Genomic DNA, 27,738 nt, shown 5'->3' with positions numbered 1-27,738 from the left:
TCCATGCTTTCTGAGTAGTACCCTAATCTTAGAAGGAAATAATTCTTTAGAAAGCATGAGCTAGATTAGTCTGGAGAAATCAGCCAGAAGTGAGAAGAGGACAGTTAGTTAAACATACAAAATAATTCATAATATTTTTAGGTACTTCTATATTGTCATGTTTTTCAGTTTTTTGTAAACTGAATTGTTTTCAGTTAATTATTTTCTTTATATTTATTGTTTGTCTGTTTTTCTTTTCAGCCCCACTGTGTTCTCCTTGCCTCAAAAGAAAATTCAGCACCTGTTAAACTTGGGGGCTTTGGGGTAGCTATACAGTTAGGAGAATCTGGACTTGTAGCTGGAGGTAAGACTGCTTTTATTTATTTATTTATTTTTGCTTCAAAACCTGACATTTTGGGCTGGACAGATGCATCAGTGGTTAAATATACTGTCTTGCAAAGTGTGAAGTCCCAGGTTTGGTTCCCCAGTACCCATGTAAAGTCAGAAGCACAAAGTAGTACACACATCTGGAGCTTACAGTTGTAGGAGGCCCTGGTGTGCTCATTCTCTCTCTCTCTCTCTCTCTCTCTCTCTCTCTCTCTCTCTCTCATACACATATTTTTTTTTTCAAAAACTAAGTACTTTCAAATTGGTGTAAAACTTTACAACTCATTATTAACCCACCTTAATATTTCTACTCCATTCTACCCAACATAAACCACCATGGGGCTGGTGAAATGGCTCAGTGGTTAAAAGCGCTTGCTGCTCAAGCCTGTGTTAAACCTACAACATGAAGTACAAGTACCACAATTATCTGTAGTCACAATGTGCCTATGGCAATGGGAAGCAGAGTTAGGAAAGCTTCCTCAAGCTAATGGACCAGTTAGTCTGACATTTGCCTTGACAAAAACAAGAGAGACCCTATCTCATACAAGGTAGAAAGCAGTGCCAGTACCCCAGGTTTGTCCTCTAACCTCATGTCATATGATGCACATGCATGCATACAAATACACCTGCCAAAAATGTTCACTACCAGATATTTTTGAATATAAGAACTCTCAGTCATAACTGAAATTCTTTTTGGTTTTTTGAGGTAGGGTCTCTCTCTGGCTCAGGATAACCTGGAATTCACTATGTAGTCTCAGGGTAGCCTCAAACTTACAGTGATCCTCCTACCTGTGCCTCCCGAGTGCTGGGATTAAAAGTGTGTGCCACCATCCCAGCTGCAATTAAAAATTTAATTCCTTAATAGATTCTGGGAATGAGGGTATGGCTCAGTGGTAGAGCTCTTTCCTAGCCTGCATGAGGCCCTAGATTCCACCTCTAGCAGTACAAAAAATAAAGAACAAGTTGTATTTGTTTACTTACTGTATCCCTAACACTTAACCAAGAATAAGGATACAGATTACAAAGAAGGTAACATTTGGAACATAGAAGCTTTTAAAGTTGAAATAGCCAAATAAAGTCACATTTAGAATATGTGGCTTCCTTTTAAGTTTACATCTTTGGCTAATTTTTAATTTCCTGTAATTTTCCTTTTTCCATATATCATAAAATCCTATTCAAGTCATCAATTTGTATTTATGCAAAGAGCAAGCAGATAAGAATTCAAAGTGATTTTATTAATAACCAAAGAAAAGCATTTTAAAATTCCCATACCAGGATATAAAGGGGAAAAGTTAAACTAGAATCTTTCTTCACCAGTGTACAGAAGTAAATGGTAAATACAGATATAAATGTTGTGTTTTTCATTTATTCTTTTTCAGGGGAAGGGTTTAGGTAGAGACTGTAGCACAGGCTGGACTTTAACTCAAAGCAATTCTACCTCAGCCTCTAGACTGCTAGAATTAAAGGCATGAGCCAACACACCCAGCTTTATTTATTCTTGTCAGCAGGCTCCAGATCATAATGCAGCCCTGAGTTTAGTAGTGTTCCTTAGTTTTTCAAATGGTCATAGTTCTCTGTTCAAGATGCTCTCAGTCCCTTTGACCAGTGCTGACCATCTCCAAGTACTGACAGCTTCACAAAGGAAAAAAAATGCATAATACAAATCAACAGAGACTTTCTAATTTTTCACTCTTCAAGAGGGCATATGTTAAGTAGGTATGGTGCACACCTTTAATCTCAGCACTTGGATGCTGGAGCAAAAGGATTACCCTGAGTTTGAGGCCAGTGTGGGCTACATAGAAAGCCCCTGGCTCATAAAACCTAAAAGAAAAAAAAATAGAATCTATGTTAAATTCAAATACCTGCTAAATGACAAATATCAAAATAGCAATCTATTACATAAGGCAATTTCTTTCAATGTGATTGCAGCTAGCACATCAAGCAGCAACAAAATAGACCATATTATGACAAATGAGCCATGAATTATCGTTGTATTTTAAATAATTCTTCTAGCTAATAATTTGCAATGATCTGAGGAAATGCAAATCAAGTATAGTGATTAGAAGACTGACCAGATAAACAGATCATCAAGCGTTGTTTAATCCCCAGATCAGTAAAGCCCAATATTTCCAGGGAACTATCTTTCTCCAGTGTTTAACCAATGTGTGAATGCTCCAATAGTATTTCCAACAAAACATTGAGCACAAATGGCAACAAATTCATTTAATCCCAAAACAGTTCATCTTGAAAACTCCCTAAGTGCCAAAAAGCTCATCTTTGTAGTGAACAGAAATCTCTCTAAACAGAAATTGAACATAATTATTACTGAACAGAAATCCCAGTGCTTCTAATTCTGACTTTGGAAACCACTCTAAACAATTTTCTTCCTTTCAAAAAAAATAACTATTCAGATGTTTGCAGATAGTGGCCATAAGTAGCAAAGAATAATACCCTAAGTATTATCCAAGTTAACTACCCATGTGTTAATGTAGCCTTTCCTTACAAAAACTGGTTCTGAACTCCTCAGTATGTACAAAGGTGAGAACCAGAACTGAAAACCCATCATAAGTAAAGGTCCCATTGGCCCAATGTACAGTAGCATTGAGTTAGCACTTCCTTTTATTCTAGGTCTTACATTTTCATCAGGCTCTTGAAAACCAACTGCTTTTTGGGCAACCACATAACATTTGTTGGCTCATATTGATCTTGTAGCAACCAAAAACCCTAAATTTCTTTTAAACAAATGTTGGTCAGAGGCATCTCAGTTAATGCAGATTAACCTTATGTTAAAACTGCACAATAGCTGGTTGTGGTGGTGGATGCCTTTAATTCCAGCACTCAGGAGGCTGAGGTAAGAGGATCACTGTGAGTTCAAGGCCAGTCTGGGCTAGAGAGAGAACCTGCCTCAAAAAATAAAATAAAATAAAATTACTACACAATGATTAAATATATATATATTTCTCTTTTTCTTGAGACAGGGCCTTAGCCTCCCCAGTGCTGGGATTACAGATATAAGCCACCACGCCCAGCTGATAGCAAATATTTTCTGATGATTACATCACCAAGGCTAATGAGCTGAAATGAACCACCTTGCTTTTATGTGGTATATATTGGTCATACATGATGACGTTGTTTCTGTTGCTCTGGATCTGCATCATGTTAGTATTCAGAGTAACATGGACTCCATATTTTATTGTGCATCTTGATTTGAGGGAACATTTTGTCCATTAACCTAGATTCCTAAAGTCTAATAACTTTTCCCCCCAGTCTTATTTCTTTAGCTAAGCTTAAACTCCATAGTGTATATCTATTACACAAACTTTACGATTCTCTATGCTATGGAATTAAAATAGTTTTTGAGACAAGATTTCATGTAGCCCAAGATGGCCTCACCATGTACTGAAGGGTGACTTTGAACTTCTGAACCTCCCTCCTGCCTCATCCTCCTCCTTCTTAGTGATGGGAATATAGACATATACCTGTTCTAAATAATGCTAAGGGTCAAGCCAAAACTTTGTGCATACAAAGCAAGTTCTTTATCAACTGAGGTACATTTCAGCCCTAAAATACTTTTTGATAGTCAAAATATTATCATTTCTTGGGAGATCTTTTCATATATTATTAACTATTTTAATCATTGTAATACTTTTTTAAAAATAGTGTGAGTAGATAAGGGATACATGGTTTTTGTAGAATAAAGCCGTTCCTTTTGTTCAAAGCACTTTAAAAATTTTGTTAATATTTATCACCTTTGAAGCAAAAATCTACTTTTCCTGTCAGTTACAATCTTTGATTATCCAGTCTTCCAAGTAGAAAGGGAATTTCTCACTAGACATGGTAGCATATACCTTTAATCTTAGTACTGTGGAGGCAGAGGTAGGAGGATGGCTGTGAGTTTGAGGACAGCCTGGGACTATGAAGTGATTTCCTTGGGCTAGAATGGGACCCTACCTCAAAAAAGAGGGGATTTTCTCCTTTATATGTTCAACATACTAAAAAATACATAAGTACATTTATCCTTCCCCTATGTAGAACCCAACTCTTTAGAAACTCTGCTTATCCTGAATATAACTAGGAATCTAGAAAATAGTTATAATGCAGCAAATGACTTCTATCCTTAAATTCATGGTCCACTCAATTCAACATCTAAATGTGCTCTCTCTGAGGCTGACCTGCTCCTGTTTTTCAGAGAGTTGTATAGGTTCATGTTGCTTCATAATTTGAGCCTGCCACTCAAGGAAGGTTCCATGCTTAGCACTTTAGAATATAAACCTGTCATCCCATCTGGTTGGAATACCTTTTGTCATTTTATCTGTCAGCTTAACTCCTTTTCTTGAAGACAAAGCTAGTAATTATCTACTCATAGAAATGTCAGATCTTAACTGTGCTAGTTAGGTGGCCCTGTTCCTTGTCCTCCATCTTATGGAAGTGTCTGGGTTATTCACTTCCATTGAACATTTGTGTATGGACCTGTAATTGCAGCAAAGAGAGAGTTGCAAGGAGAGTCATGGCTCATCCCTCTGCATAGACATAGCACCTAGCACAGCATCTGGGATCTGGCAAGTGCCTGGGAAATGGTCTTTAAATGAAAGAATGTGGCTGCTTCAATTTTCAGTCAGTAGCAGATTGTAAACAAATCAGGGAAAGCCAGGACTAGAGTCAACATAGTGCAAGGAAAGAAATGAAAGGCCAAGAACAAAAACATGTAGTGAAATGGTACCTAAGCAGAAAAAGTACAGCAGCCTTTTATACCAGAGAAATTAATCCTTCCATACCTGTGAAGCCTCTGGGAGCAATCTGTTCTCTGTTCTCTGGATCACCAGGAAAAGGCTGTTATATGTAACAGCCTATAAAAGAAGTCAGAAAATTGTAAAAAGAGAGCCATACAAACTGATTCAAATAAAAATGGTTGTGTGTATAGATTCAAACTCTAAAGTATTGAAAATATAGCTACTCAGAGTACTCCCCTCCCTAAAGTTCTAGGGAGGAAGATTTCATTATTGTTAAGAAACATAATGTTTAAATATTTGTATATATATCTGAAGGACTTCACAAACAGTGACATATAATTTAATTTGGTAATTGGTATCCTGTTCTCAGAATTTTTGTGGTCAAAGTCATGTGGTCCCAAGGAAAAAGAATATCAGTAGCAAGAAAGAAAAAAAGAATTTAGAGAGGAAAATGTATATAAAAGTTTGACTCTAGTCTTTTTTACTTCCTGTTGATGTACTTGAAATACATGTCTGTGTATCCTTGCAACTACAGTATTTCCTTCCTTGTCATCTGAGCAAATTTTTGAACTCCAAAACATACATCTTTCCCAGAAGAAAAACAAATTATTTCACAATGAGTTAGTATTCAGTTCAGATAGCTGGAGAGAGCCTCATCAGGGTAGCTGGGTCTGCTGTGCAGATAGTGCAGCTCCCTTTTGGAGTCATTTCGACCTTTCCTCAGTGGGAAGCCAAGTGTCAAAACACCAACCAAACCTCCCACAGGTACCTGGTGAGTCCTGATAGCAGTACTCTAAATGGTACCCAGAGCACTTAACCTTGCTTTTCCCTACTCCTGTCAGCTCATATCCCATCAGAATAAGTCTCACCGTCCAGGAGCCTACCATGTGCAGGCTTCCAATGAAGTAGAAGACTGAGCGCCCATTGCTACATCTTCTCTGTGCTATTTAAAGGAGGAAAATGAGACAATCCAAAAATAACAGTAGTTCTCGAGTCAGGTTCTTCTAACCAGTACTGAGTTTTTGTTGTACATTTTATATTTTTAATATTTTATTTATTACTTAAGAGACAGAGAGAGAAAGAGGCAGATAGGGATAGAGAGAATGGGCATGCCAGGACCTCCAGCCATTGCAAATGAACTCCAGATGCCTGTGCCACCTTGTGCATCTGGCTTGCATAGTACTCGGGAATTGAACCTAGATCCTTAGGTCTCACAGGCAAGGACTTTAACCAGTAAGCCATCTCTCCAGCCCTTGTTGTACATTTTAAATGAAGAACTTTCCCTATTGAAACCTTAAACTTAATCTCTTCTTTTATAATGGCCTGTAGCAGAGGTGTTTCTCCAATCCATCAGCCAGAAGTTGTTTTAGCCTTTTCTGTACCTGCTGAGTTTGATAACCATCAACAAGCCTTGGTGACATATTGTCTATAGCTGGACCACATTTCTGTGCTTTAAATTAAGTACTTAGCAACCTCCAAAGTAAAAACTATCTTGGACTCAGTATAAGAGGCAAACAGAGGAAGGAAGGGAAGGGCTAGGCTTGCAAGCATCTAAAAGAGCCCTCAAGTGTAGTGGGCAGTGGCCCAACCCACAGTCTTTTCCTGATTTGGCTTTAGGATATGTCACTTAGTTTCTCTCTTTCTCTTCAAATGTTAACACAAGGGGTAAGCTACAAATTCCTATTCCAACAAAATAGCAGTGACCATTATGAATTGCTACTAGAACAAGATTGCAGATTCAAATGCATACTTCAAGTAGAAGTTCTCAGTATTCATTTTTATTGGGAAATTGCCATTTGGCAATTTAAAATAATCTTTTTGCTACTGATTTGTTACTCAATTCTGCCCTCTTCCTCTCCCTGCCCCTGCTGTAAATAAAAACATTTAAACTTAGTCGTGAAGTCAGACATATATACAGACCTATTGGGTAACATGCAGATTTCAAGAGGGAGTATCAGAATCCTATCTTGGACTCATTATTTTCAAAAGGTAATCAGATAAACTAATTTTTCATTCTATGAATTCCTTTTGTAAAGAGAAAAAAGGTGGTGTTAAAACCTTTGTTTTATAAAAACAGTTCTCTATAATCATGTTGTTGCTTAAACATAGGACGTGTTGGAACACCTCACTTTATGGCCCCAGAAGTGGTCAAGAGAGAGCCTTACGGAAAGCCTGTGGATGTCTGGGGGTGCGGCGTGATCCTTTTCATTCTGCTCAGTGGTTGTTTGCCTTTTTATGGAACCAAGGAAAGATTATTTGAAGGCATTATTAAAGGAAAATACAAGGTAAAATATTCTATTTTATTTTCCATTGGGATTAAATCATCCTGAGAGGTATGTTTTTAGTCACTGTCTGTCTTTGCTCACTGACTACAACCTAGTTACCTCATCAGAGGAAAGGCCTATGTTGACACCAACAGTCTTGTAAGGCAACCTAAGACTCAGGTAAATAGCTGAAATAACATCATTCAGGGGAAACAGATTTCTGTGGCCCTTTGTGTTAGTGAAAAAAAATGTATATGTGTGTGTGTGTGTGTGTGTGTGTGTGTATAATTTTTATTTATTAATTTGACAGGAAAAGGAGAGAGAGAGAAAAAAATGAGTGTGTCAGGGCCTCCAGCCACTGCAAACGAATTCCAGATGTGTGCACCCCCTTGTGCATCTGGCTAATGTGGGTCCTGTGGAATCAAACCTAGGTCCTTTGGCTTTGCAGGCAAACACTTTAACTGCTAAGCAATCCCTCCAGCAGCCGAAATGTCTTTTTTTTTAAAAAAAAAAAAAAAAAAAAAAAACTTACTGGCTTAGTTTATAACATTCAAATAGCAATTTTATCCCAGGTGCTTTTAGTCATTCCTTATTGTAATTTTCAATCTATGCCAGCACAGTAAAAAAAAAAAAAAAAACTTGGAATTTAGTAAATTTCAGGCTAAACTGAAATGCTAGTGACTTACACATTTTTATTCTTCTGTGGCTGCTGTGTACTAGATACCTCGTGTAACTATCACTGGTTTGTGATTACTGAATTATTACTTTCATTATTTAAAAATATTGAGGTTATCACTGACATGAATGACTATGCAAAAATAAGGAATTCTTGGAAATAAATAAACTGAAGGTAGATTTAATTTTCCCAACTTACATCTTTTGCCCTGTACTGCCACAAACAGATGCTAGGGACTGGTAGTGTGTATCTATGCATCAGTTCAGGGCAGTTTATATTGGGGAAATTCTTTTTTCTCTCATCATTACTGAAATTCATGCTTTCTATTCAATCAAATTGTTGTTTCATTTTTGGTCTTGCCTTACTTACTTTTCTAGCTGCTGTAACCAAATACCTGACAAAAGCAACTTAGGGAGGGAGAGAAAGAGAAAGGAAAGGCTTGTTTTGGCTCACAGTTTGAGGGTATGACCATCATAGTGGGGAAAGCCTAGCAGGAGGCATATCATGTCTGCAGTTAGGAAGCAGAGAGAGATGCATGCTGTTGCTCAAATCAATTTCTCAGTCATAGAATGGTACTGCTCACCTTCATGGTTAAATCTGCCATGACACTCTCATAGCCATACCCAAATGTATGTTTCCATGTTATTGCACTATCCCAACAAGCTGAAAATGAACATTAACCATCACATCCAGCAATATAAAACCACATGCAGGTTTATGGACACTAGATTCCCAAACTTTGAGACCCATAAAGTTTTCCTTTCAATTCATCAGTAATGTTAGAATTTTATATCAAATATGGGAGACAAAAAAAGAAAAGTAGTTTCAGAATTATATCCTCATCCTTTTAAGCCAAAACTGAAGCTCGTGGAGGTAAGGGTGGTAAATACATTTGTTTTCTTCATGTACCATCAACTCATAAGGACACACAGTATTCCTACTGAAGCTCCTGTTAACAGAGAAAGATGTCCCAAGTACAAGATTTTCTGCTTCTCTTAGACTGATTTGGCCACTAGAAAATAAAATCAGTACTTTCAAGGTAACTTGGGAAATTGCTTATAAGTAGTCATCCCCTTCCAATCCCTGGAGATTTCCAATCCCTGAAGATTGTGAGTGTCTAACAGGAACACAGCCTGGGCTCTCAGGGTGAATGTCGCCAAATCAAATGAAATCACAAATATTCTGGTGGTTTGAATTGGGTACTCCCCCATAAATTCATGTGTGTTGAGATATGTTGCTGGGAGTGGATCTGCCAGTGTTAGTTTGGTTCACTGTGCCAAAATAAACAGCTTCCCTCCCATCAGCTGCTTTTGGTCAAGTGTTGCATTTCAGCCACAAGAAGTTAACTACAACAAATACTAACATATGAAAAGAAACGCAATTAGAATTACATAGCTAAGAGTACCAGCAGTGATGGTAGCTAACTAAGACATAGCACCTAAAGTGAGCTGGGACATGAGCTAAGCACTTTACTTATTAATTAATTTAATCTTTACAGCAGCTTATGATATAGTTGTCATATACTAAAACTTCCCACCTGCCTTTTTGGGTTATAAGCATTTGCTAATAATATCTTTCTTCCTTTGTTTTTGTTCAGTTGCTAACTTCCTGGTTACCAAGGCAATGTGCTTCATTCTAGCAGTGTCTGGTATTTGATTTTGTCTATTTTTAAAGCATCAAATAGCTATTTTTGTGTCCTGCCAAGAAACTTGGACTGCTTGCAATGTCCAAAAAATTGAATTCTTGTTAAAGTTCCCTATTTCTAAGGAATAGTAACAGTATTATGGTATGTAAGTGATATGGTAGCAGCTATATCATGATTTCTGTACCAAGGGTTTAAAGCTTTAAGCTTCATAACTTATTTCCTATTTTTGTGGCTAATCTCACCTCTCAGTTATCTTCTTGTCTTACTTAACAAGAGACCCATGTGTTCAGCAGCTTATTTTGAAAGACAGAGCCATTTCTGCCACCTATAATGAACCCCATGGCTCCTTTTTCAGGCATTGCTATTCCTTTAGTATGAAAATGTTCAAATAAAAAAGAAAGTACAGAACCTCCAGCTTCAGTAGTTAATATGATCACCAATCTATTTTATCTTTATTTGCTATAGATCTAGATATTTCTAAAACATTTCAGAAATGCTAGTACTATTTAATGGAAGAACAAGTAACAATAACAAAATCTTGCCTTGATGGACATTTCCAAGAAAAGTTTGATGATACTTTATAAATGTAGTATAAATTCTAAACTACTATTGCTCTTTCTTTCATATTTGGCATTTTCAAATGCAGTTTGTTTTGCTAAAAGCATAGAGCTGTAATCAAAAATGAATACAAAAAGATGGGCTAGGGGAGGGGAGAGGGAAAGGCAAAGGGATACATATGATATATAAAAAGGAGGAGGAAAATAAAGCAGGGGAGAGGAATTGGTAGCAAAGGGAGAGGGTTAGGAATGGATAGCAATCAACAAAACACACACACACACACACACACACACACACACACACACACACACATATAGAGAGAGAGAGAGAAAGAGTAACTTGTGAATGGTATAGTCTTGATTTCTTTCTCTGCATATTAATTATTGGTATATGTGAAATCTATTTATTTTTATGTTGATTTTATATCCCACAACTGTACTCAAGATATTTATTTATTTTTTTTAATCATTTATTTATTTATTTGAGAGCGACAGACACAGAGAGAGAAAGACAGATAGAGGGAGAGAGAGAGAGAATGGGCGCGCCAGGGCTTCCAGCCTCTGCAAACGAACTCCAGACGCGTGCGCCCCCTTGTGCATCTGGCTAACGTGGGACCTGGGGAACCGAGCCTTGAACCGGGGTCCTTAGGCTTCACAGGCAAGCGCTTAACCGCTAAGCCATCTCTCCAGCCCTCAAGATATTTATTAATTCTAGGTGAAGGGGTTTATTGTAGATTTTATTATCTTCTAAGTATAAAATTATGTCATCTGAAAATAGATCATTTTACTTCTTCCTTTCCTGTTATCATTAGTTTTGTACTCAGTGAATACAGTCAAGTTGGCACCATTGTTAGCCTTCCCCTGTCCTCCACACTCCACAGGGATCCTCCTAGTTGGGGAAAATGGGTCATGCATTGCGGGTTAGCCATCAGTAATGGGTAGGAGGCAATGTCTCTGTGTATCATGACCCAGTGTATGACTCTGACATTCTATCTGCCCCCTCCTCCACAAATTTCTCTGAGCCATGTTGAGTTAATTTTAGGTCTGCTTCAGTGATGAGGTCTTAGGAACCTCTGTGTGTCTGGATATCTGGTTTGATAGCAGTTGATTGTTCTGTGTGTCTATCTCCTTCGCCCTTGTACTGATACCAGGTTCACTAGGAAAACAACTCTCTTTCTTGTTTCCCCACTTATTCTTAGTTTCACCTGGGGCCCTTTTAAGGTCTTATGTGGTGGTTCTGTCCTTAGGATATGTATCTATCTGAAAAAGAAAAGAAAATTCTCCAACAGAGAGTAAAGTTATCACCAGATAAATAGGATAGCCATTTTTTAGAGAGAATTTAATAGGTGTAGGCCCTCTTATAGCCCTCGATTGGTGGGAGCTTGATAATGGAGAGCAGGCTCATTTTTGGATATGATTCTGACTTGTTTCCCAACTCCACCTATGGGTTCTGTTCCACTGAGCAGATCAGTTAGCCAAATCAAGAGCAGTTGGTTTCCCACCATGGCTGTGTGCCACTATTGCACTTGTGTGAACATCACATCAGGTTGTTTGCTAAGTAGGTTAGACCATAAGTTGCTTGGACAGATATTGGTCACTTTCCCCCAGTTGCTCATGTAGCACCTCTGGCACTAGATGCGCTGTCTGTGGAATGATTCTCTTCCAGCTTCCAGCCATGTCACTCCATATTGCATGCCAATAGCATATGGTATCTTCAGCAGTAGGGTCTTAACACTAACCCTTGGTGGGTTATCAAGTACTCTGACAGAAATCTGTCTTCTTTTGGGAAATCTTATAGTTCTCTCTGATCAAGAGCTCATTGTGGATGATAATCACATGCTGGTACTGGGAGTTACAGGTCAGCACCCAAGAAGAGAAGGACGAAAAAGATGAGTAATATGTATGAAAGAGATAGAGAGAGAAGGTGGGGGAGAGAAAAAAAAAAAAAAACAGGTGAAGATTCAGGTCAGTCTTCATTGTACCCGCTCCAGAGCCTTAAGACTCAGGTGTTCCCTCTAAGGGCCTGGTGAAGGTTCAACCCTTTGGTCTGTCTTTTAGAATGTAGAATTTTATGGTACCATTGCCATTTTGGTCCAGTTTTGTGTCCCCCACCCCCACCCTTATCCTCCCCTCACTCCTTTGAGCACTATATTGCATAGAAGTGATGAGTGTGGGCATCCTTGTCTCATTCCTGATTTTAAAATAAATGGTCTGTTTTCTACATTCAATACAATGTTGGCTGTGGCTTTTTCATATATGTCCTTTATTATTCTGAGGTATTTTCCGTGTATTATGATTTTCCCCCAGGACTTTTATCGTGAAGGCATGTTGGGTTTTGTTAAATGCCTTCTCTGTAGCAATTGTCATGATCATGTGATTTCTATTCTTAAGTTTATTTATGTGGTATATCATATTTACTGATTTATGCATGCTGAACCAAACTTAAATCCCCAGTATGAATTCCAATTGGTCATGATGGGTACTCTTCTTAATGTCTTCCTGCATTTGGTTTGTAAGAATTATGTTGAGAATTTTTGCATTTATGTTCATCAGGAAAATTGCTCTATAGTTTTCTTTTCTCAGTTATGTCTTTTCCTCTTTTTTATTTTTTTTTAAGATAGGTTCTTACCTGGAATTCACCCAGGGTGACCTCAAACTCACAAAGACCCTCCTACCTCTGCCTCCCAAGTGCTGGAATTAAAGGTGTGCGCCACCACGCCTGGCTCAGTTATGTCTTTATCAGGGTAATGATGTCATCATAGAATGAATATGGAAGTATCCCATCCCTTTCTAAATTGTAGAAAGCCTTGAGAAGAGTTAGTGTTAGGTTGCCTTCAAAATTTGATAGAATTCCACCATGAATCCATCAGGTCCTGGGCTGTTTTTAATTTCAGCTTCAATCTCATTGCTTCTAATGAGTCTTTTTAAATTACTGATGTCATTCACTTTCAATTTTGAGAGGTTATATGTATTTGGAAATGTGTACATTTCTTCTTGATTTTCCAGCTTTTGGAATAGAAGTTTACAAAGTATTTTCTTTTTTGTTGTTGTTGTTGTTGTTGTTGTTTGTTTGTTTCCCTGGAGTGTGTTGTAGTAACTCCAGTTTTATCTCTGCATTAGTCAGGATTCTCTAGAGGAAGAGAACCAATAGAATGAATTGTATTAATAGGGGAAGTTATTAGATCACTTTACAGCAGTCCAACAATAACAGTCTTCAGGCTTGAAAGTCAAGGAACCCTACAGCTCCTCAGTACACATGGCTGGATGCTTTAGCAGTCCCAATCTAGCTCCAAAGTCCTGGAGTATTCCTGGAGAGCTGCTGGTCTTCAGTTCATGTTGAAAGGCTGAGGAAACTTGGTTTCAGTGCCTGGTAAAGGATAAGCAAACAGGATAAATGCACATACAGGTGAAGACAATTAAAGCAAGCAGCATCCAGCAGCCAAATGGAAGGAAGGGGCTTTTTTCCTCCCAGAGCTGCCTTACATAAATCCCACCACTAGGAGAGCCACCCACTCTGGGGTAAGGTCTCACTCTGGAGAAAGGACTTTCTTTTTAATTAATTCTTCCTGGAAAGAACCTCAGAGACCCACTCAAGAGTAATGCCTATGGATTCCTAATCAAATCAAGTTGACAACAGAACTTAACCATCACAACCTCTAATTTTGTTAATTTGGGTCTTCTCAATTCTTTGTGTTAGTTTAGCTGTGGGTTTATCAATCTTATTTTTTTTCTCAAAGAACCAACTCTGATTAATTGTCTGTATTGTTCTTTTAGTGTCTATTTCATTTTTCTCCTAAGTTTTATTATTTCTTGCCACCTACTGGGTTTGGGGTTGGCTTGTTATTTTTCTAGAGCCTTGAGGTAGATTCTTAGGTTGTTGGTTTGAGATATCTCTAATTCCTTGATATGAGTGCTTATCAATATAAACTTTCCTCTTGGAACTACCTTGTCTATATCCCAGAGGACCTGAGGGTAGGTTGAATTATTTTCATTTATTTCTAAGAATTTAATTTCCTCCTTGATTTCACTCAAACGTGTGTTGCTCAGTCTCTAAGAATTGGTATGGTTTCTGTATCCTCTCTTTCTTAATTTCTACTTTTATTTCACTGTAATCTGATAAGGCACAAGAGATTCCCTCATTTTTGTACTTGTTAAAATTTGTTTGATGGCATATTATGTGATAAAGTTTGGATAAGTTTCTATGAGCCACTGAGAAGAATGTATTTCCTATCTGTGGGGTGGAAAACTCTGTTATATATCTGTTAGATCCAGTTGATTGATAGTGTGTTTTAACTCTGAAGTTTCCTTGCTGATTTTGACACTAAATGACCTATCTAAGTTAGTGGGGTGTCTGGATAATATTGTTATATCTTCTGTTGCTTGTTTTATGAAGTTATGAGCTTCAATATTTGTTGCATAAATGTTTGCAGCTATATCTACTTGATGGATTATTCCTGTTATTAAAATGCAATGTCCCTTTTTGTCCTTTCTGATTAGTTTTGGTTTGGGTCTACTTTGTCTGATATAAGTACAGCCACTTCTGCTTGTTTGAAGCTTCCATTTGTTAATTTGATTTCTAACCAAGCCTACTTAGAGTCCTATATGCCTCTTGTGTTTAGATGTCAACTTTTTTTTTTCTACAGATGGGAAGTTTTCTCTTACTATTTCATTAAGCAGTCAATTAATTCTTTTTATATTTACCTCAGCTCCTTTTTCTACCCCATATATTCTGAAGTTTGATCTCTTGAGTTTGTCCCACAGTTCTTGGAAATATTGGTCATGTTCTTTAATTTTGTTTTTCATTGTTTGAGTCTACGTGTACTCTTGTCTCAACTTTGTCTTCTATCCTTGAGATTCATTCTTCTGCATGATCTTGCCTATTAGTATTGCATTCAGATTTTTTTTTATTTTATAGCTCATTGCTTTAATTTCCATAATTGGATACTTTTTCAGCATTTCAAGTTCCTTCCTGAATTTTCCCCCCACATTTATGACTTTTTTTCTCTAATTTACCAACTGTTTTATTCACTTTAGAGATTTTAAAGATTACAAATATATTTTAGGCCATCATCTGCCTACTTGAAGAGTCTACATAGTCCTTCATTGTCTTTAAAAATTAGAGCTCTACATTCTTTCTTTCACATTTCAGTTGTCTCATTTTCTGATTCCAGTGTAGAAGGGTTGAGAGTTTGGGGAGAAGGGTGTGATGGTGGCTTGTGGTACCTGACTCCTTAAATTTCATTGTTGTGAATTGGGTATTTGTGGTGATGGATGTCCCTCCTTCTTTATTTGTTCCATTCCTTTTCCCCTCCACTATATATATTTAAATCTTCTGTCTTGTGTAAGCTAATTTGGATATAAATATCAGTATACTGTTAGTCTGGTTCAGCTACTGGGGCTTTGACATTCTTATTCAAAACAAGATCAAGGACTGGAGAAATGGATTAGTTGCTAAGGCACTTGCCTGCAAAGCCAAAAGATGCAGGTTCAATTCCCCATGACCTACCTAAGCCAGATGCACAAGGTGGCGTATGTGTCTGGAGTTCATCTGTAGTGGCTGGATGCCCTGGGGCATCAATTCTTTCCCTCCCCGCCCCTCTCTTTTTCTCTCCCTCTGTGTGTGTGTGTGTGTGTGTGTGTGTGTGTGTGTGTGTGTGTGTGTATGTCCCTCTCTTTGACTCTTTCTCTCAAATAATTAAAAATAAAATATCTTTAAGGGCTGGAAAATTGCTTAGTGGTTAAGGCTCTTGCCTGCAAAGCCTAAGGACCCAGGTTCAATTCTTCAGGTCCCATGTAAGTCAGATGCACATGCATCTGGAATTTATTTGCAGTGGCTAGAGGTGCTGGCACCCATTCTCTCTCTGTTTCTCTCTCTCCCCCCTTCTAATAAATACATAAAAATAATTTAAAAAATAAACAAAATACTTAAAAAAAATGATGACTATTAATAAAAGATAAAAGGACCAGACAGAAACCTAGACAGCAGGGCTCTGGTATCTTGGACTGCAATGGCTACTGCAGAAGCAAGCGGTAGCAAGCAGAAAGGAGAATGTGGTGATACCTCTGTCACCTACTACCTGTTGGTGGAGGTGGCAAAGCCAAACATGTCGAAGGAAGTATGGATGATGATCCACGGATGCGTATACGATGTCACCCGCTTCCTTAATGAGCATCCTGGTGGGGAAGAGGTTCTGCTGGAACAAGCTGGTGCAGATGCAAGTGAAAGCTTTGAAGACGTAGGCCACGCCTATGATGCCAGGGAAATGCTAAAGTAGTACTACATCAATGATGTCCATCCAAGTGACCTTAAACCTCAAGGTAGTAACAAGGATCCTTCAAGAAATAATTCATGGTTCCAGTTAAGATGGCGGCATAGGTACCACACCAAAGCAGCCTGGGGGGGGGGAGGGGACCAAAAAATACCTCGCCAAAATACATACTTTTACTAAAAAGTGAGGTGTATAAGAAATTGAAGCACAGGGGAGAAGTAGAAGAGATCCAGATCATCCAGAGCCTGCACAGGCCGGCAAAAGCGGCCCGTCAGGTGACATTAACACCCCACTCTCATCAATTGACAGGTCATCCCAAGAAAAAATAAACAGAGAGGCATCTAGATTAAATGAGGTCATAGAAGGAATGGACCTAACAGATATATACAGGACATTTTATCCAAAGGCTGCAGAATATACATTCTTTTCAGCAGCACCTAGAACATTCTCTATAACAGACCATATATTAGGACACAAAGCAAATCTTAAAAAATTCAGGAAAATTGAAATAATTCCTTGCATTTTCTCTGACCACAATAGAATTAAACTACAAATCAGTAGCAAGAAAGGCTATAGAGCATATACAAAATCATGGAAACTAAACAATACACTACTAAATGATGAATGGGTCAATGAAGAAATCAAGAAGGAAATCAAAAAATGTATAGAGTCAAACAATAATGAGAACACAAAATACCAACATCTCTGGGACACAATGAAGGCAGTTCTAAGAGGTAAATTTATAGCCTTAAGTGCCTATATTAAGAAATTAGAAAGGTCGCAAGTAAATGACCTACTGCTTCACCTTAAAGCCTTGGAAAGAGAAAAACAAGGCAAACCAAAAATCAGTAGATGGGAAGAAATAATAAAGATTAGGGCAGAAATTAATGAAATAAGGGAAAAAAATCCAAAGAATTAATGAAACAAAGAGTTGGTTCTTTGAAAGGATAAACAAGATTAATAAACCATTAGCAAATCTGACAAAAAGAAAGAGAGAAGAGACACAAATTAATAAAATCAGAGATGAAAAAGGTAACATCACAACAGATTCCAGAGAAATTCAAAAAATCATAGGGACATACTATAAAAGCATATACTCCACAAAGTATGAAAATCTGAAAGAAATGGATGATTTCCTTGATTTATATGACCTACCTAAATTAAATGAAGATGTGATTAATCACTTAAATAGACCTATAACAAGCATGGAGATCCGAACAGTTATCAATAATCTCCCAACTAAAAAAAGCCCAGGCCCAGATGGATTCACTGCTGAATTTTACGAGACCTTCAAGGAAGAGCTAACATCATTGTTTCTTAAGCTTTTCCAGGAAATAGAAAAAGAAGGAATTCTACCAAACTCCTTCTATGAAGCCAACATTACCTTGATACCAAAACCAGGCAAAGATAGAACAAAAAAAAAAAAAGAAAATTACAGACCAATCTCCCTCATGAACATAGATGCAAAAATTCTCAACAAAATATTGGCAAACACAATACAAGAATATGTCAAAAAGATCATTCAACCTGACCAAGTAGGCTTTATCCCAGAGATGCGGGGATGGTTCAATATACACAAATCTATAAATGTAATACATTATATAAATGGGTTGAAGAACAAAAATCACATGATCATCTCATTAAATGCAGAGAAAGCGTTTGACAAAATCCAACACCCCTTTATGATAAAAGTCCTATAGAGACTGGGAATAGAAGGAACATATCTCAATATAATAAAGGCTATTTATGACAAGCCTACAGCCAACATATTACTAAATGGGGAAAAACTGGAAGCTTTTCCAGTAAAGTCAGGAACAAGACAAGGGTGTCCACTGTCCCCACTTTTATTTAATATAGTTTTGGAAGTTATAGCCATAGCAATAAGGCAAGAGACACACATAAAAGGGATACAAATTGGAAAGGAAGAGATCAAGTTATCATTATTTGCAGATGACATGATTCTATACATAAAGGACCCTAAAGACTACTAGCAAACTGTTAGAGCTGATCAAAACCTACAGCCATGTAGCAGGATACAAAATAAATGCACAGAATCAGTAGCCTTCATATATGCTAACAACAAACACACAGAGGATGAAATCAGAGAATCACTCCCATTCACAATTGCATCCAGAAAAATTAAGTACCTTGGAATAAACCTAACCAAGGAAGTAAAGAATCTCTACAATGAGAACTTTAAAACACTCAAGCGAGAAATTGCAGAAGACACTAGAAAGTGGAAAAACATCCCTTGTTCCTGGATTGGAAGAATCAATATCGTGAAAATGGCAATCTTACCTAGAGCAATCTACACATTTAATGCAATCCCTATCAAAATTCCAAAGGCTTTCTTCATTTCATGGAAATAGATAAAACAATCCAAAAATTCATTTGGAATCACAAAAAACCTAGAATATCTAAAATAATACTGAGCCACAAAAGTAAGGTTGGTGGTATCACCATACCTGATTTTAACCTATACTACAGAGCCATAGTAACAAAAACAGCATGGTACTGGCACAAAAACAGACATGTAGATCAGTGCAACAGAATAGAGGACCCAGATGTAAGCCCAGGTAGCTATAGCCACGTGATATTCAATAAAAATGCCAAAAATACTCATTGGAGAAAAGATAGCCTCTTCAGCAAATGGTGTTGAGAAAACTGGATATATATCTGCAGAAGGATGAAAATAGATTCTTCTCTCTCACCGTGCACAAGAATTAAGTCCAAATGGATTAAAGACCTTAACATCAGACCTGAAACTCTGAAACTGCTAGAGGGAAAAGTAGGGGAAACCCTTCAACATATTGGTCTTGGCAAAGACTTTCTGAATACAACCCCAATTGCTTAGGCAATAAAACCACTGATTAACCTCTGCCACCTCATGAAATTACAAAGATTTTGCACTGCAAAGGACACAGTGAAAAAAGCAAAGAGGCAACCTACAGAATGGGAAAAAATCTTCGCCAGCTATATATCTGATAGAGGATTAATATCTAGGATATACAAAGAACTCAAAAAGTTAAATAATAAGGAATCAAACAAGCCAATCAAAAAATGGGCTATGGAGCTAAATAGAGCATTCTCAAAGGAAGAAATACAAATGGCATATAAGCATCTAAAAAGATGTTCTAGGTCACTAGTCCTCAGGGAAATGCAGATTAAAACTACATTGAGATTCCATCTCACTCCTGTCAGATTGGCCACCATCATGAAAACAAATGGTCATTAATGCTGGCGGGGATGTGGAAAAAGAGGAACCCTTCTACACTGCTGGTGGGAATGCAATCTGGTCCAGCCATTGTGGATATCAGTGTGGAGGTTCCTAAAACAGCTAAAGATTGATCTTCCATATGACCCAGCTATAGCACTCCTAGGCATATATCCAAAGGACTCATCTCATTTCCTTAGAAGTACATGCTCAACCATGTTTATTGGTGCTCAATTTATAATAGCTGGGAAATGGAACCAGCCTCGATGTCCCTCACCTGATGAGTGGATAATGAAGATGTGGCACATTTATACAATGGAGTTCTACTCAGCAGTAAAGAAAAATGAAGTTATGAAATTTGCAGAAAAATGGATGGACCTGGAAAGGATTATACTAAGTGAGGTAACCCAGGCCCAGAAAGCCAAGTGCCACATGTTCTCTTTCATATGTGGATCCTAGCTACAGATGATTGGGCTTCTGCGTGAGAAGGAAAATACTTAGTAGCAGAGGCCAGTAAGTTAAAAAGGAGATATAAAGGGAAGAGAAAGGAAGGGAGGAGGGTGCTTAATAGGTTGGTATTATATATATGTAAGTTCAATGATTGAGATGGGGAGGTAATATGATGAAGAATGGAATTTCAAAGGGGAAAGTGCAGGGGGGGAGGTATTACCATGGGATATATTTTTTTAAATTTTTATTAACATTTTTCATGATTATAAAATATATCACCATGGGATATTTTTTATAATTATGGAAAATGTTAATAAAAATTGTGAAAATAAAAAATTAAAAAAAGAAACAATTCAAGTAAAAGTTGCTGGGCGTATTGTATTTTGCCCATCATAGGTGCTAGTCTCATAAGTTTACTGTATCGTCACTACATGGTGGACAGCACATCCTCCTGAGGAGTCTTGTTGGAGTCCCAGAACACATCCTCTTGAGAAGGAAAAGTAGAGACTACTTCCAGGACAGTCAATGAAAGAATGCTTTCTTTAATCCTTCTCTCACATCTGGTACCAGATATTAACCATCTATGTTTTCCTCCAGCTGTCTTTGATTGGTAAATATAAATGTGTGATTATATCTGTAGAGCTTTACTATTCTTGCTTATTGATTATTAGCAAATGTTTTAGTCCCTGATATACAAAAGTAAGAGACCCACGCCAGGCGTCCTGGTGCACACCTTTAATCCCAGCACTCTGGATGCAGGGGTAGGAGGATTGCTGGGAGTTAAGGCCACCCTGAGACTACATAGTAAATTCCAGGTTTGGTCTAGAGTGAGACCCTACCTCAAAACACACACACACACACACACACACACACACACACAAAGAGTGAGTGAGAGAGAGAGAGACTCCAGTATGATCTTCTGTTTATATAGATAAAATAACTTCCATATAAAATGTTATATGGAGGAAAAGTGTCATTTGAAATCAAGAGATTATGACTTCTTTATTTCATCTGTATTTCATCTTCATGAGTCCAACTTGTGGTTTTGCTCAATTTTTCCAGTGAGAATTAAAAACAAACAATCAAAGAACAACAACAAAAAAAAGATAAAAGGACCACAGAAGCAAAAACAACTGGCCAATAAAGAAGATGAAAGAAGCCAGGTGTGGTGGTGTATGCCTTTAATCCTAGCACTCAGGAGGCAGAGGTAGGAGGATCACTATAAGTTCAAGGCCAGCCTGAAACTACATAGTGAATTCCAGGTCAGCCTGAGCTAGAATGAGACCCTACCTTGGAAAAAAAAAAAAAAAAGGATGATGATGAAGAAGAAGAAGAAAAGAGTATCAATGAACAAGATAAAACAAGAAACAGAATTCAAACAGAAAAAAAAGAATAACAGTGAACACCAAGAAATTTTAAAAAAAGAACAAAACCACCAGAGAATAGCTATGTATATACATATGGGTCTTTTCATCTTCCTCTCAGGTTACAGTGTATAGTAGTAGCAACCCAAGTCTGCCAGTTTGATTCTATGTGCCTGTCTTTCAGGAAAGAACAATTAGTGCAATGGAGTTAGCTGGGTGTGATAACACATGTCCACTAGCCCATCAATATGGATTGCTAGGACAGTGGGGTTACTGTTAACCTGAAGACTAGCCTAGGCTATGCAGTGAGTTTTAAGACAGCCCTGGCTATACTGAGACACTGCTTTAGATTGGAGGAAAAGACAAAAAGAAACAGATAAAACTAACCTTTTGGGGCAAGTCTTTGCTGCCAGACAGAAGCTGTTTAGGCACCTCTATGAGGTACCTCTGATCAATTGATGCACAGGAACAGGACTTGGAGATTGCCCCATCTTACTCTCTGGCCTGTCTTTGTTCTCTATCGGGGAATTTGAATCCCAGCTTGGCTTGCAGTGACCAGCAGCCTGCAGTGTCTGATGCCCAGATTGTAAGAATTGCACTTCCTGTCTTAGAGTTTGTACTGGTAGTTTAGATGTTCAGAGAAACCTCCCTAACACCTCTGTTTCTGATGATTTCTTCCTTTATTCTCTGAAACATGAATTGTATCCCACCATCTTCTCAGAACGTCTGGAAACTCTTCATAATGGTCCTAATACTAAAATCTGGCACCCAATGGGAATGTCTCCAGTTTGGATGTCCAGATGTGAGGATCAACTGATAGTAGCTACTACTTCACAAAGACTTCTTTCAGAACTTTTCTGGTGTAGCTCACTATATTGACTAAACAGGTAACATGCTTCAGTGGCCAAGGCCTTTCTTTAAGGTTACCATCCTAGATCTGTAGCAAGAGCTCAGGCTACCACCAAGCCAACAGTCTCAAATGTTTTGGTGAGGAACACTGGAAGTCCTACTGTTGCTCTTAATTTTATTCTTTTTTACTTTTACTTTATTCTCATTTGCTGAGTTGGTGCTTTTTCTCATTTTATTATTATTTTTTTTACTTAGCATACAAAACAATGGTCTTCATTATGACATTTTCATGCATATATTCTGTGTATATTGTTTTTGTATTTTGATCATATATGCCCTCCTGTTATCCTCTTTTGCCCATCTTTGTCCATTCCGGTGATCTTCTTCCTCCCTCCAGATAATCTCCCTTCTGCTTTCTTGTATGCATTTTTTGAACATAGAGTATTCATATGAAAGACAACATGTAATATCTTTTTCCCTAGACACCATTACTTGATCTTTTAAGAGAGGTATCAGAGATAATTAAACTGGAATATATACTAACATGTGGCATCTGTTCGCTTTTTTATAAATTACAAATAATATTTCCAAAACTATATAAAAAATGAAGTGCCATTAGGATGCTGTTGTCACAAGTGATCAATTGCTATCTATACAGCAAGATACTAAACTGCCAATGGTTTTGATAGTCCACATAGTAAGTTGTTTTACAGGGGATTTTTTTTTTTTTGGTTGTTTTGTTTGTGTGTTTGTTTGTTCGTTCGTTTCTGTTTTTCAGGGTAGTGTCTCACTCTAGCCCAGGCTGACTTGGAATTCACTATATAGTCTCAGGGTGGCCTCAAACTCTTAGAGATCCTCCTACCTCTGCCTCCCACTTGCTGAGATTAAAGGTGTGCCACTATGCCCTGCTAGGGATGTTTTATTCTTCAGTTCTGAATACTCTTATCAAAATATCCTATTAATTATTCTTCATAGCTTCACAATTACTTCTGGTCCCAATTTTATTTGTGTTTTTTATATGTGTGTTTGAAACAGGGTATTCCTATGTAACTCAGTCTGACCTCAAACTCAAAATCCTCTACCTTCTGCCTGTCAGTTGCTAGGATCACAAGAGTATGTTTCTACACTGAACACCAGATTCCAATTTTCAGTTTCTATTTTTATTTTTTTGATGGGTATAGTATTTGTGGTGTAAGCAAATATGTGTGCAGATATATATGCCCATATGCACACTTGTGGAGACCAGAAGAAGATATAGGTATCCTCCTCCATCATTCCTCCACCTTATTTCCCTGAGACAGAGTGTCTCACTGAACCTGAAGCTGGCTGTGAGCCCCAGCTGTCCTGTCTCTATCCCATCAGCACTGAGGTTACAGGCATATAGTCATACCTAGCTTTTATGTGGTTGCTTGAGATCAAATCCAAGTTCTTTTATCCACCGAACCATCTGGAAAATCCCATTCCTCTTTTAAAATATTACTTCAGCCAGGAATGGTTGCACAGGCCTATTATCCTAACATTTCAGAGGGTATGAGAATTCAAGGCCAACCTGGGTCCCAGGGTGAATTCCAGGCTAGCCTCAGTGATATAGGGAAACCCTGTCTTGGAAAAAAAAATAAGAATTGAGTAGAGAGATCAGCAGTTTAAACTGCCTGCCTGCTTGCAAAGCCTGCTGGCCCAGGTTCAATTCCCCAGTACTATGTAAAACTGGATGTAAAGTGGTGCATGCCTCTGTGATCCCAATGTACCTACGACAAGTAGAGGCAGAGTCAAGGAATCCAACGCACTTGGATGAGGTAGTCTGACATTCACATGCAGCCCAGTAATTTATTTACAGCAGCAAGAGACCCCATCGTAAAACAGGTAGAACACAGACACCTCAAAGCTGCCCACTAACCTTCTTATGCACACTGTGGCTTGTGCGTGCACACACACACACACACACAACACTAATTAACTGAATTAATTAATTTTTAACTTTTTTCTTTATGTATTTTAATATTTAAATTTTACTTTAGTCCTTTCTAGATCAAGGGATTATAGCATTTTTAGTTGAGGATCTAAATTTTTTTTAAAAAAACTAGAAATAATGAGCGTTCTACCTTTCAGTTTTTATTGAAAATACTCTAATTTAAAACAACAATATGCAAAACATTTAATAGTACAAATTCTTATACAGTGAACACTAATCATTAAGCATTGCATTTATCTTTTCTCAGAGAGCAAACCTTTTAGAATCCAATTTCTGTTCTTTGCTCTGAGAATTTTGCTCATATTGAAACAATACAGAATATTAAATGACAACAAATATTAACTATGTACCTTTCTTTTCTCCTTAGATGAATCCAAGGCAGTGGAGCCATATCTCTGAAAGTGCCAAAGACCTAGTACGTCGTATGCTGATGCTAGATCCTGCTGAAAGGATCACTGTCTATGAAGCACTGAATCACCCATGGCTTAAGGTATATGTGCTGACAGGCTGCCATCCACACTCTACTTGAGTACTTCAGTGACAGCTGTAGAAGATGGCCCTTTTTTTTTTTTTTTTTACCTTTTCTTGTTTCTGAGCCCTTTCACTCAGTTTTGTCCATCATATTTGCTCTTCCCACACATTGTCTGTGATCATTTACATGACATTCAGCTGTCACAGCACAACAGTAGATTAAGACAGAATATGGGAGAGAGGAAGGCCTATTTGTTCTCTGACAACACATGTATCAGAGATTCAACATTAACAACTAAAGCAATACCATGTTATCTTAAATTATCTTTATTTTGAGTGTGACAATATGCTCTGTGCGCAGTAGCATTTAACTGTTTTTCAGTATATGCTAGGGTTGGATGTACTGTGATAGGGGAAAGATATGTTTTTAAAAGTTCTTTTTATATCCCATATTTCCAATGAATATTGAGATATTAATGAAACAATAATTTGCTTAAAATATTATATAGTAATTTTAGGAAATTCTTTTTTATGTGGAATAAAACTGAGAGAGGTTAAGATTCACCCTACATTACAAAAGTTGTTAGTGATGGAATCCCATCATTTAATATACAGGCTTATCTAACCTGCAGCACATGAGCCGCATGCATCCCAGGATAGCTATGAATAAGGCCCAGCATTGTTACAATCTCGTTCTTATTCCATATTTATCAGTTTTCTGTGTCTTTTGGATCTAAAATTTTTTAAATAAATTTTTGGTACTTACATACACTTGCATGCATATACCTTCTCTTGATTCTACTACCTCCCCTAGCTTTGGCCTCCAGTCTCTGCTCCCCTAGATATCAAAATTCCTATAAAAAGTTGTCTGTTCTCACTTTTCTATTTCTCCTATCCCTTTGTCTTAAACCCACACTAGTCATGATCTCAGTCTACCAACTCCACTAAAGCTGCTCTCATTGGTCTGGGGGTATATATAACTCACTAGCACACCTGCCTAGCATGTGCAAAAAAACCCCACCAGCACAAAAGCGAAAGAAAGAAAGAAAGAAAGAAAGAAAGAAAGAAAGAAAGAAAGAAAGAAAGAAAGAAAGAAAGAAAGAAAGAAAGAAAGAAAGAAAGAAAGAAAGAAAGGGGGAAAGAAGGAAAGAAAGAAAGAGGGAAAGAAGGAAAGAAAAGAAAACAGCTCTTACCAAGTCACTGCTGACCTTTACTTTGCTAAGTCTAGTGGTCAAATCCCAGAGCTTGACTTTCTTGGCTTGTCAACAGCATTTGACATTCATCTCCTGAAATGTTTGACTTCCCTTAACTTTCAGAATATCTACTCTCAGACATCCTTGCTGATATTCTTGAGTCCTCCTCCTCAGATCTATCTTATCTATCCTCAAATCCCCTCACCCACCTCTGCACTTTGAAGTACCACTGGCCTCTGTCCCTGCTCCTCTTCCTCTCAATCTATACTCAGGCCCTGGGAGTCCTCATATAATTGTGCTGCCATTAAATGTTGTCTGTGTGAGTCCTGAATCTGGGATACTCCCCCAAAGTATTTTTCCTTCATCTGCTGTCCAACTGGGCTTTCTGATACCTCTCTGATTTCACCCTGTCCTACTCTTCTGGGTATGGTCCCAGTAAAGTTTTTTTTTGTTTGTTTGTTTGTTTGTTTGTTTTTTCCTTAAAGGGAGTATTATTTCTCAAATGAGCATTTGGCTCTTTTATATTCAATACTAGTTATTTCCAATTCCCCCCACAAAAAAAGTAGATTCTTATGTTCTTAGTTTTTTTTTTCTCCCAGATATGAAATGAATGGTTTAGAAAAGATTTTTCTTTGCACCTCAGTTTCTTCCTAATGTAGATTTATATGCCATATTTTATTTTATTAACTTTTTTTTAAAGTTTTTTTTTTTATTTACTTATTTGAGAGCAACAGACACAGAGAGAAAGACAGATAGAGGGAGAGAGAGAGAATGGGCGCGCCAGGGCTTCCAGCCTCTGCAAACGAACTCCAGACGCGTGCGCCCCCTTGTGCATCTGGCTAACGTGGGACCTGGGGAACCGAGCCTCAAACTGGGGTCCTTAGGCTTCACAGGCAAGCGCTTAACCGCTAAGCCATCTCTCCAGCCCTATTTTGTTAACTTTTTATTCATAACCTCCATAGATACACATATTATACCATGATCATAATTCCCTCACCCTCCCTTCCACTAAGGTGACTTTTGTTCTTTAAAAGCTATTTTAGTAGTTTTTATATTTACTTGAGAGAGTGAGACCGAGAGAATGGGTGCACCAGGGTCTCTTACTGCAAACTGTACATGCATTCGCCACTTGTGCATCTAGCTATATGTGGGTACTGAAAGTTTGAACCCAGGTGGCAGGCTTTGCAAGCAAATGTCTTTAACCACCAAGCTTTCTCTCCATCCATAGAAACTAGTTGATATGCCAAATAACAAGCAACCAGTTAAGTCATTTTTAACATCCTTTATGAAATATTTTAGTATTATATAGTACATATTTAACATTGGCTTTCATTATTAAAGCTTATCTTGGCTGATATAGTATCTGTGTTTGAAACCCTTGTCTCTGCCAGTAAGTGTAGTTCTTACTCTAAGTAATCTGAACTTAATACATAATAGATTTCTGGCACCAGAAAGATCAAAAATGTCAGTAACTTAAAGAAAAAAAATTCAGAAGGCTGTTTGAATTCACAGTCACTGGCCATGTCTGGACTCACTTCAGCTCTGTTGCTTTTCTTACATGTCATCTGAAGTTGAAGAATTCAGTGGTAAGATTACCTAGCTAGGGGAGGGAAAGCAGTTTCTGTCGAACCTTAATCCTTGACCTAGGTATCTGTATAACTCATTACAGTAGGTGTAAGTGGTATTGGTTTAGAATGGCTAAAATTTGAGATGTGGTT

At 37.7% G+C, this 27,738-nt stretch overlaps 1 protein-coding gene and 1 pseudogene across 12 annotated transcripts in view; both read left to right on the top strand.

Moving 5' to 3' along the window:
* The window catches only part of Cask (calcium/calmodulin dependent serine protein kinase), a 361,845-nt gene that overhangs the window by 226,866 nt on the left and 107,241 nt on the right, over positions 1 to 27,738 (top strand). For all 12 annotated transcript variants that reach the window (XM_045140293.1, XM_045140292.1, XM_045140290.1 and 9 more), the window contains exons 6-8: positions 241 to 343; positions 7,206 to 7,381; positions 24,724 to 24,846. In XM_045140293.1, the coding sequence (XP_044996228.1) occupies positions 241 to 343; positions 7,206 to 7,381; positions 24,724 to 24,846 (402 nt within the window). The remainder of the gene's footprint in view (positions 1 to 240; positions 344 to 7,205; positions 7,382 to 24,723; positions 24,847 to 27,738) is intronic.
* Positions 16,247 to 20,626, top strand: LOC101593542 (annotated as a pseudogene).

Source organism: Jaculus jaculus, chromosome X, assembly GCF_020740685.1.
Source record: "Jaculus jaculus isolate mJacJac1 chromosome X, mJacJac1.mat.Y.cur, whole genome shotgun sequence".
Classification (NCBI taxonomy): Eukaryota; Metazoa; Chordata; class Mammalia; order Rodentia; family Dipodidae; genus Jaculus; species Jaculus jaculus.
This window is presented reverse-complemented; position numbering and strand designations above follow the sequence as displayed.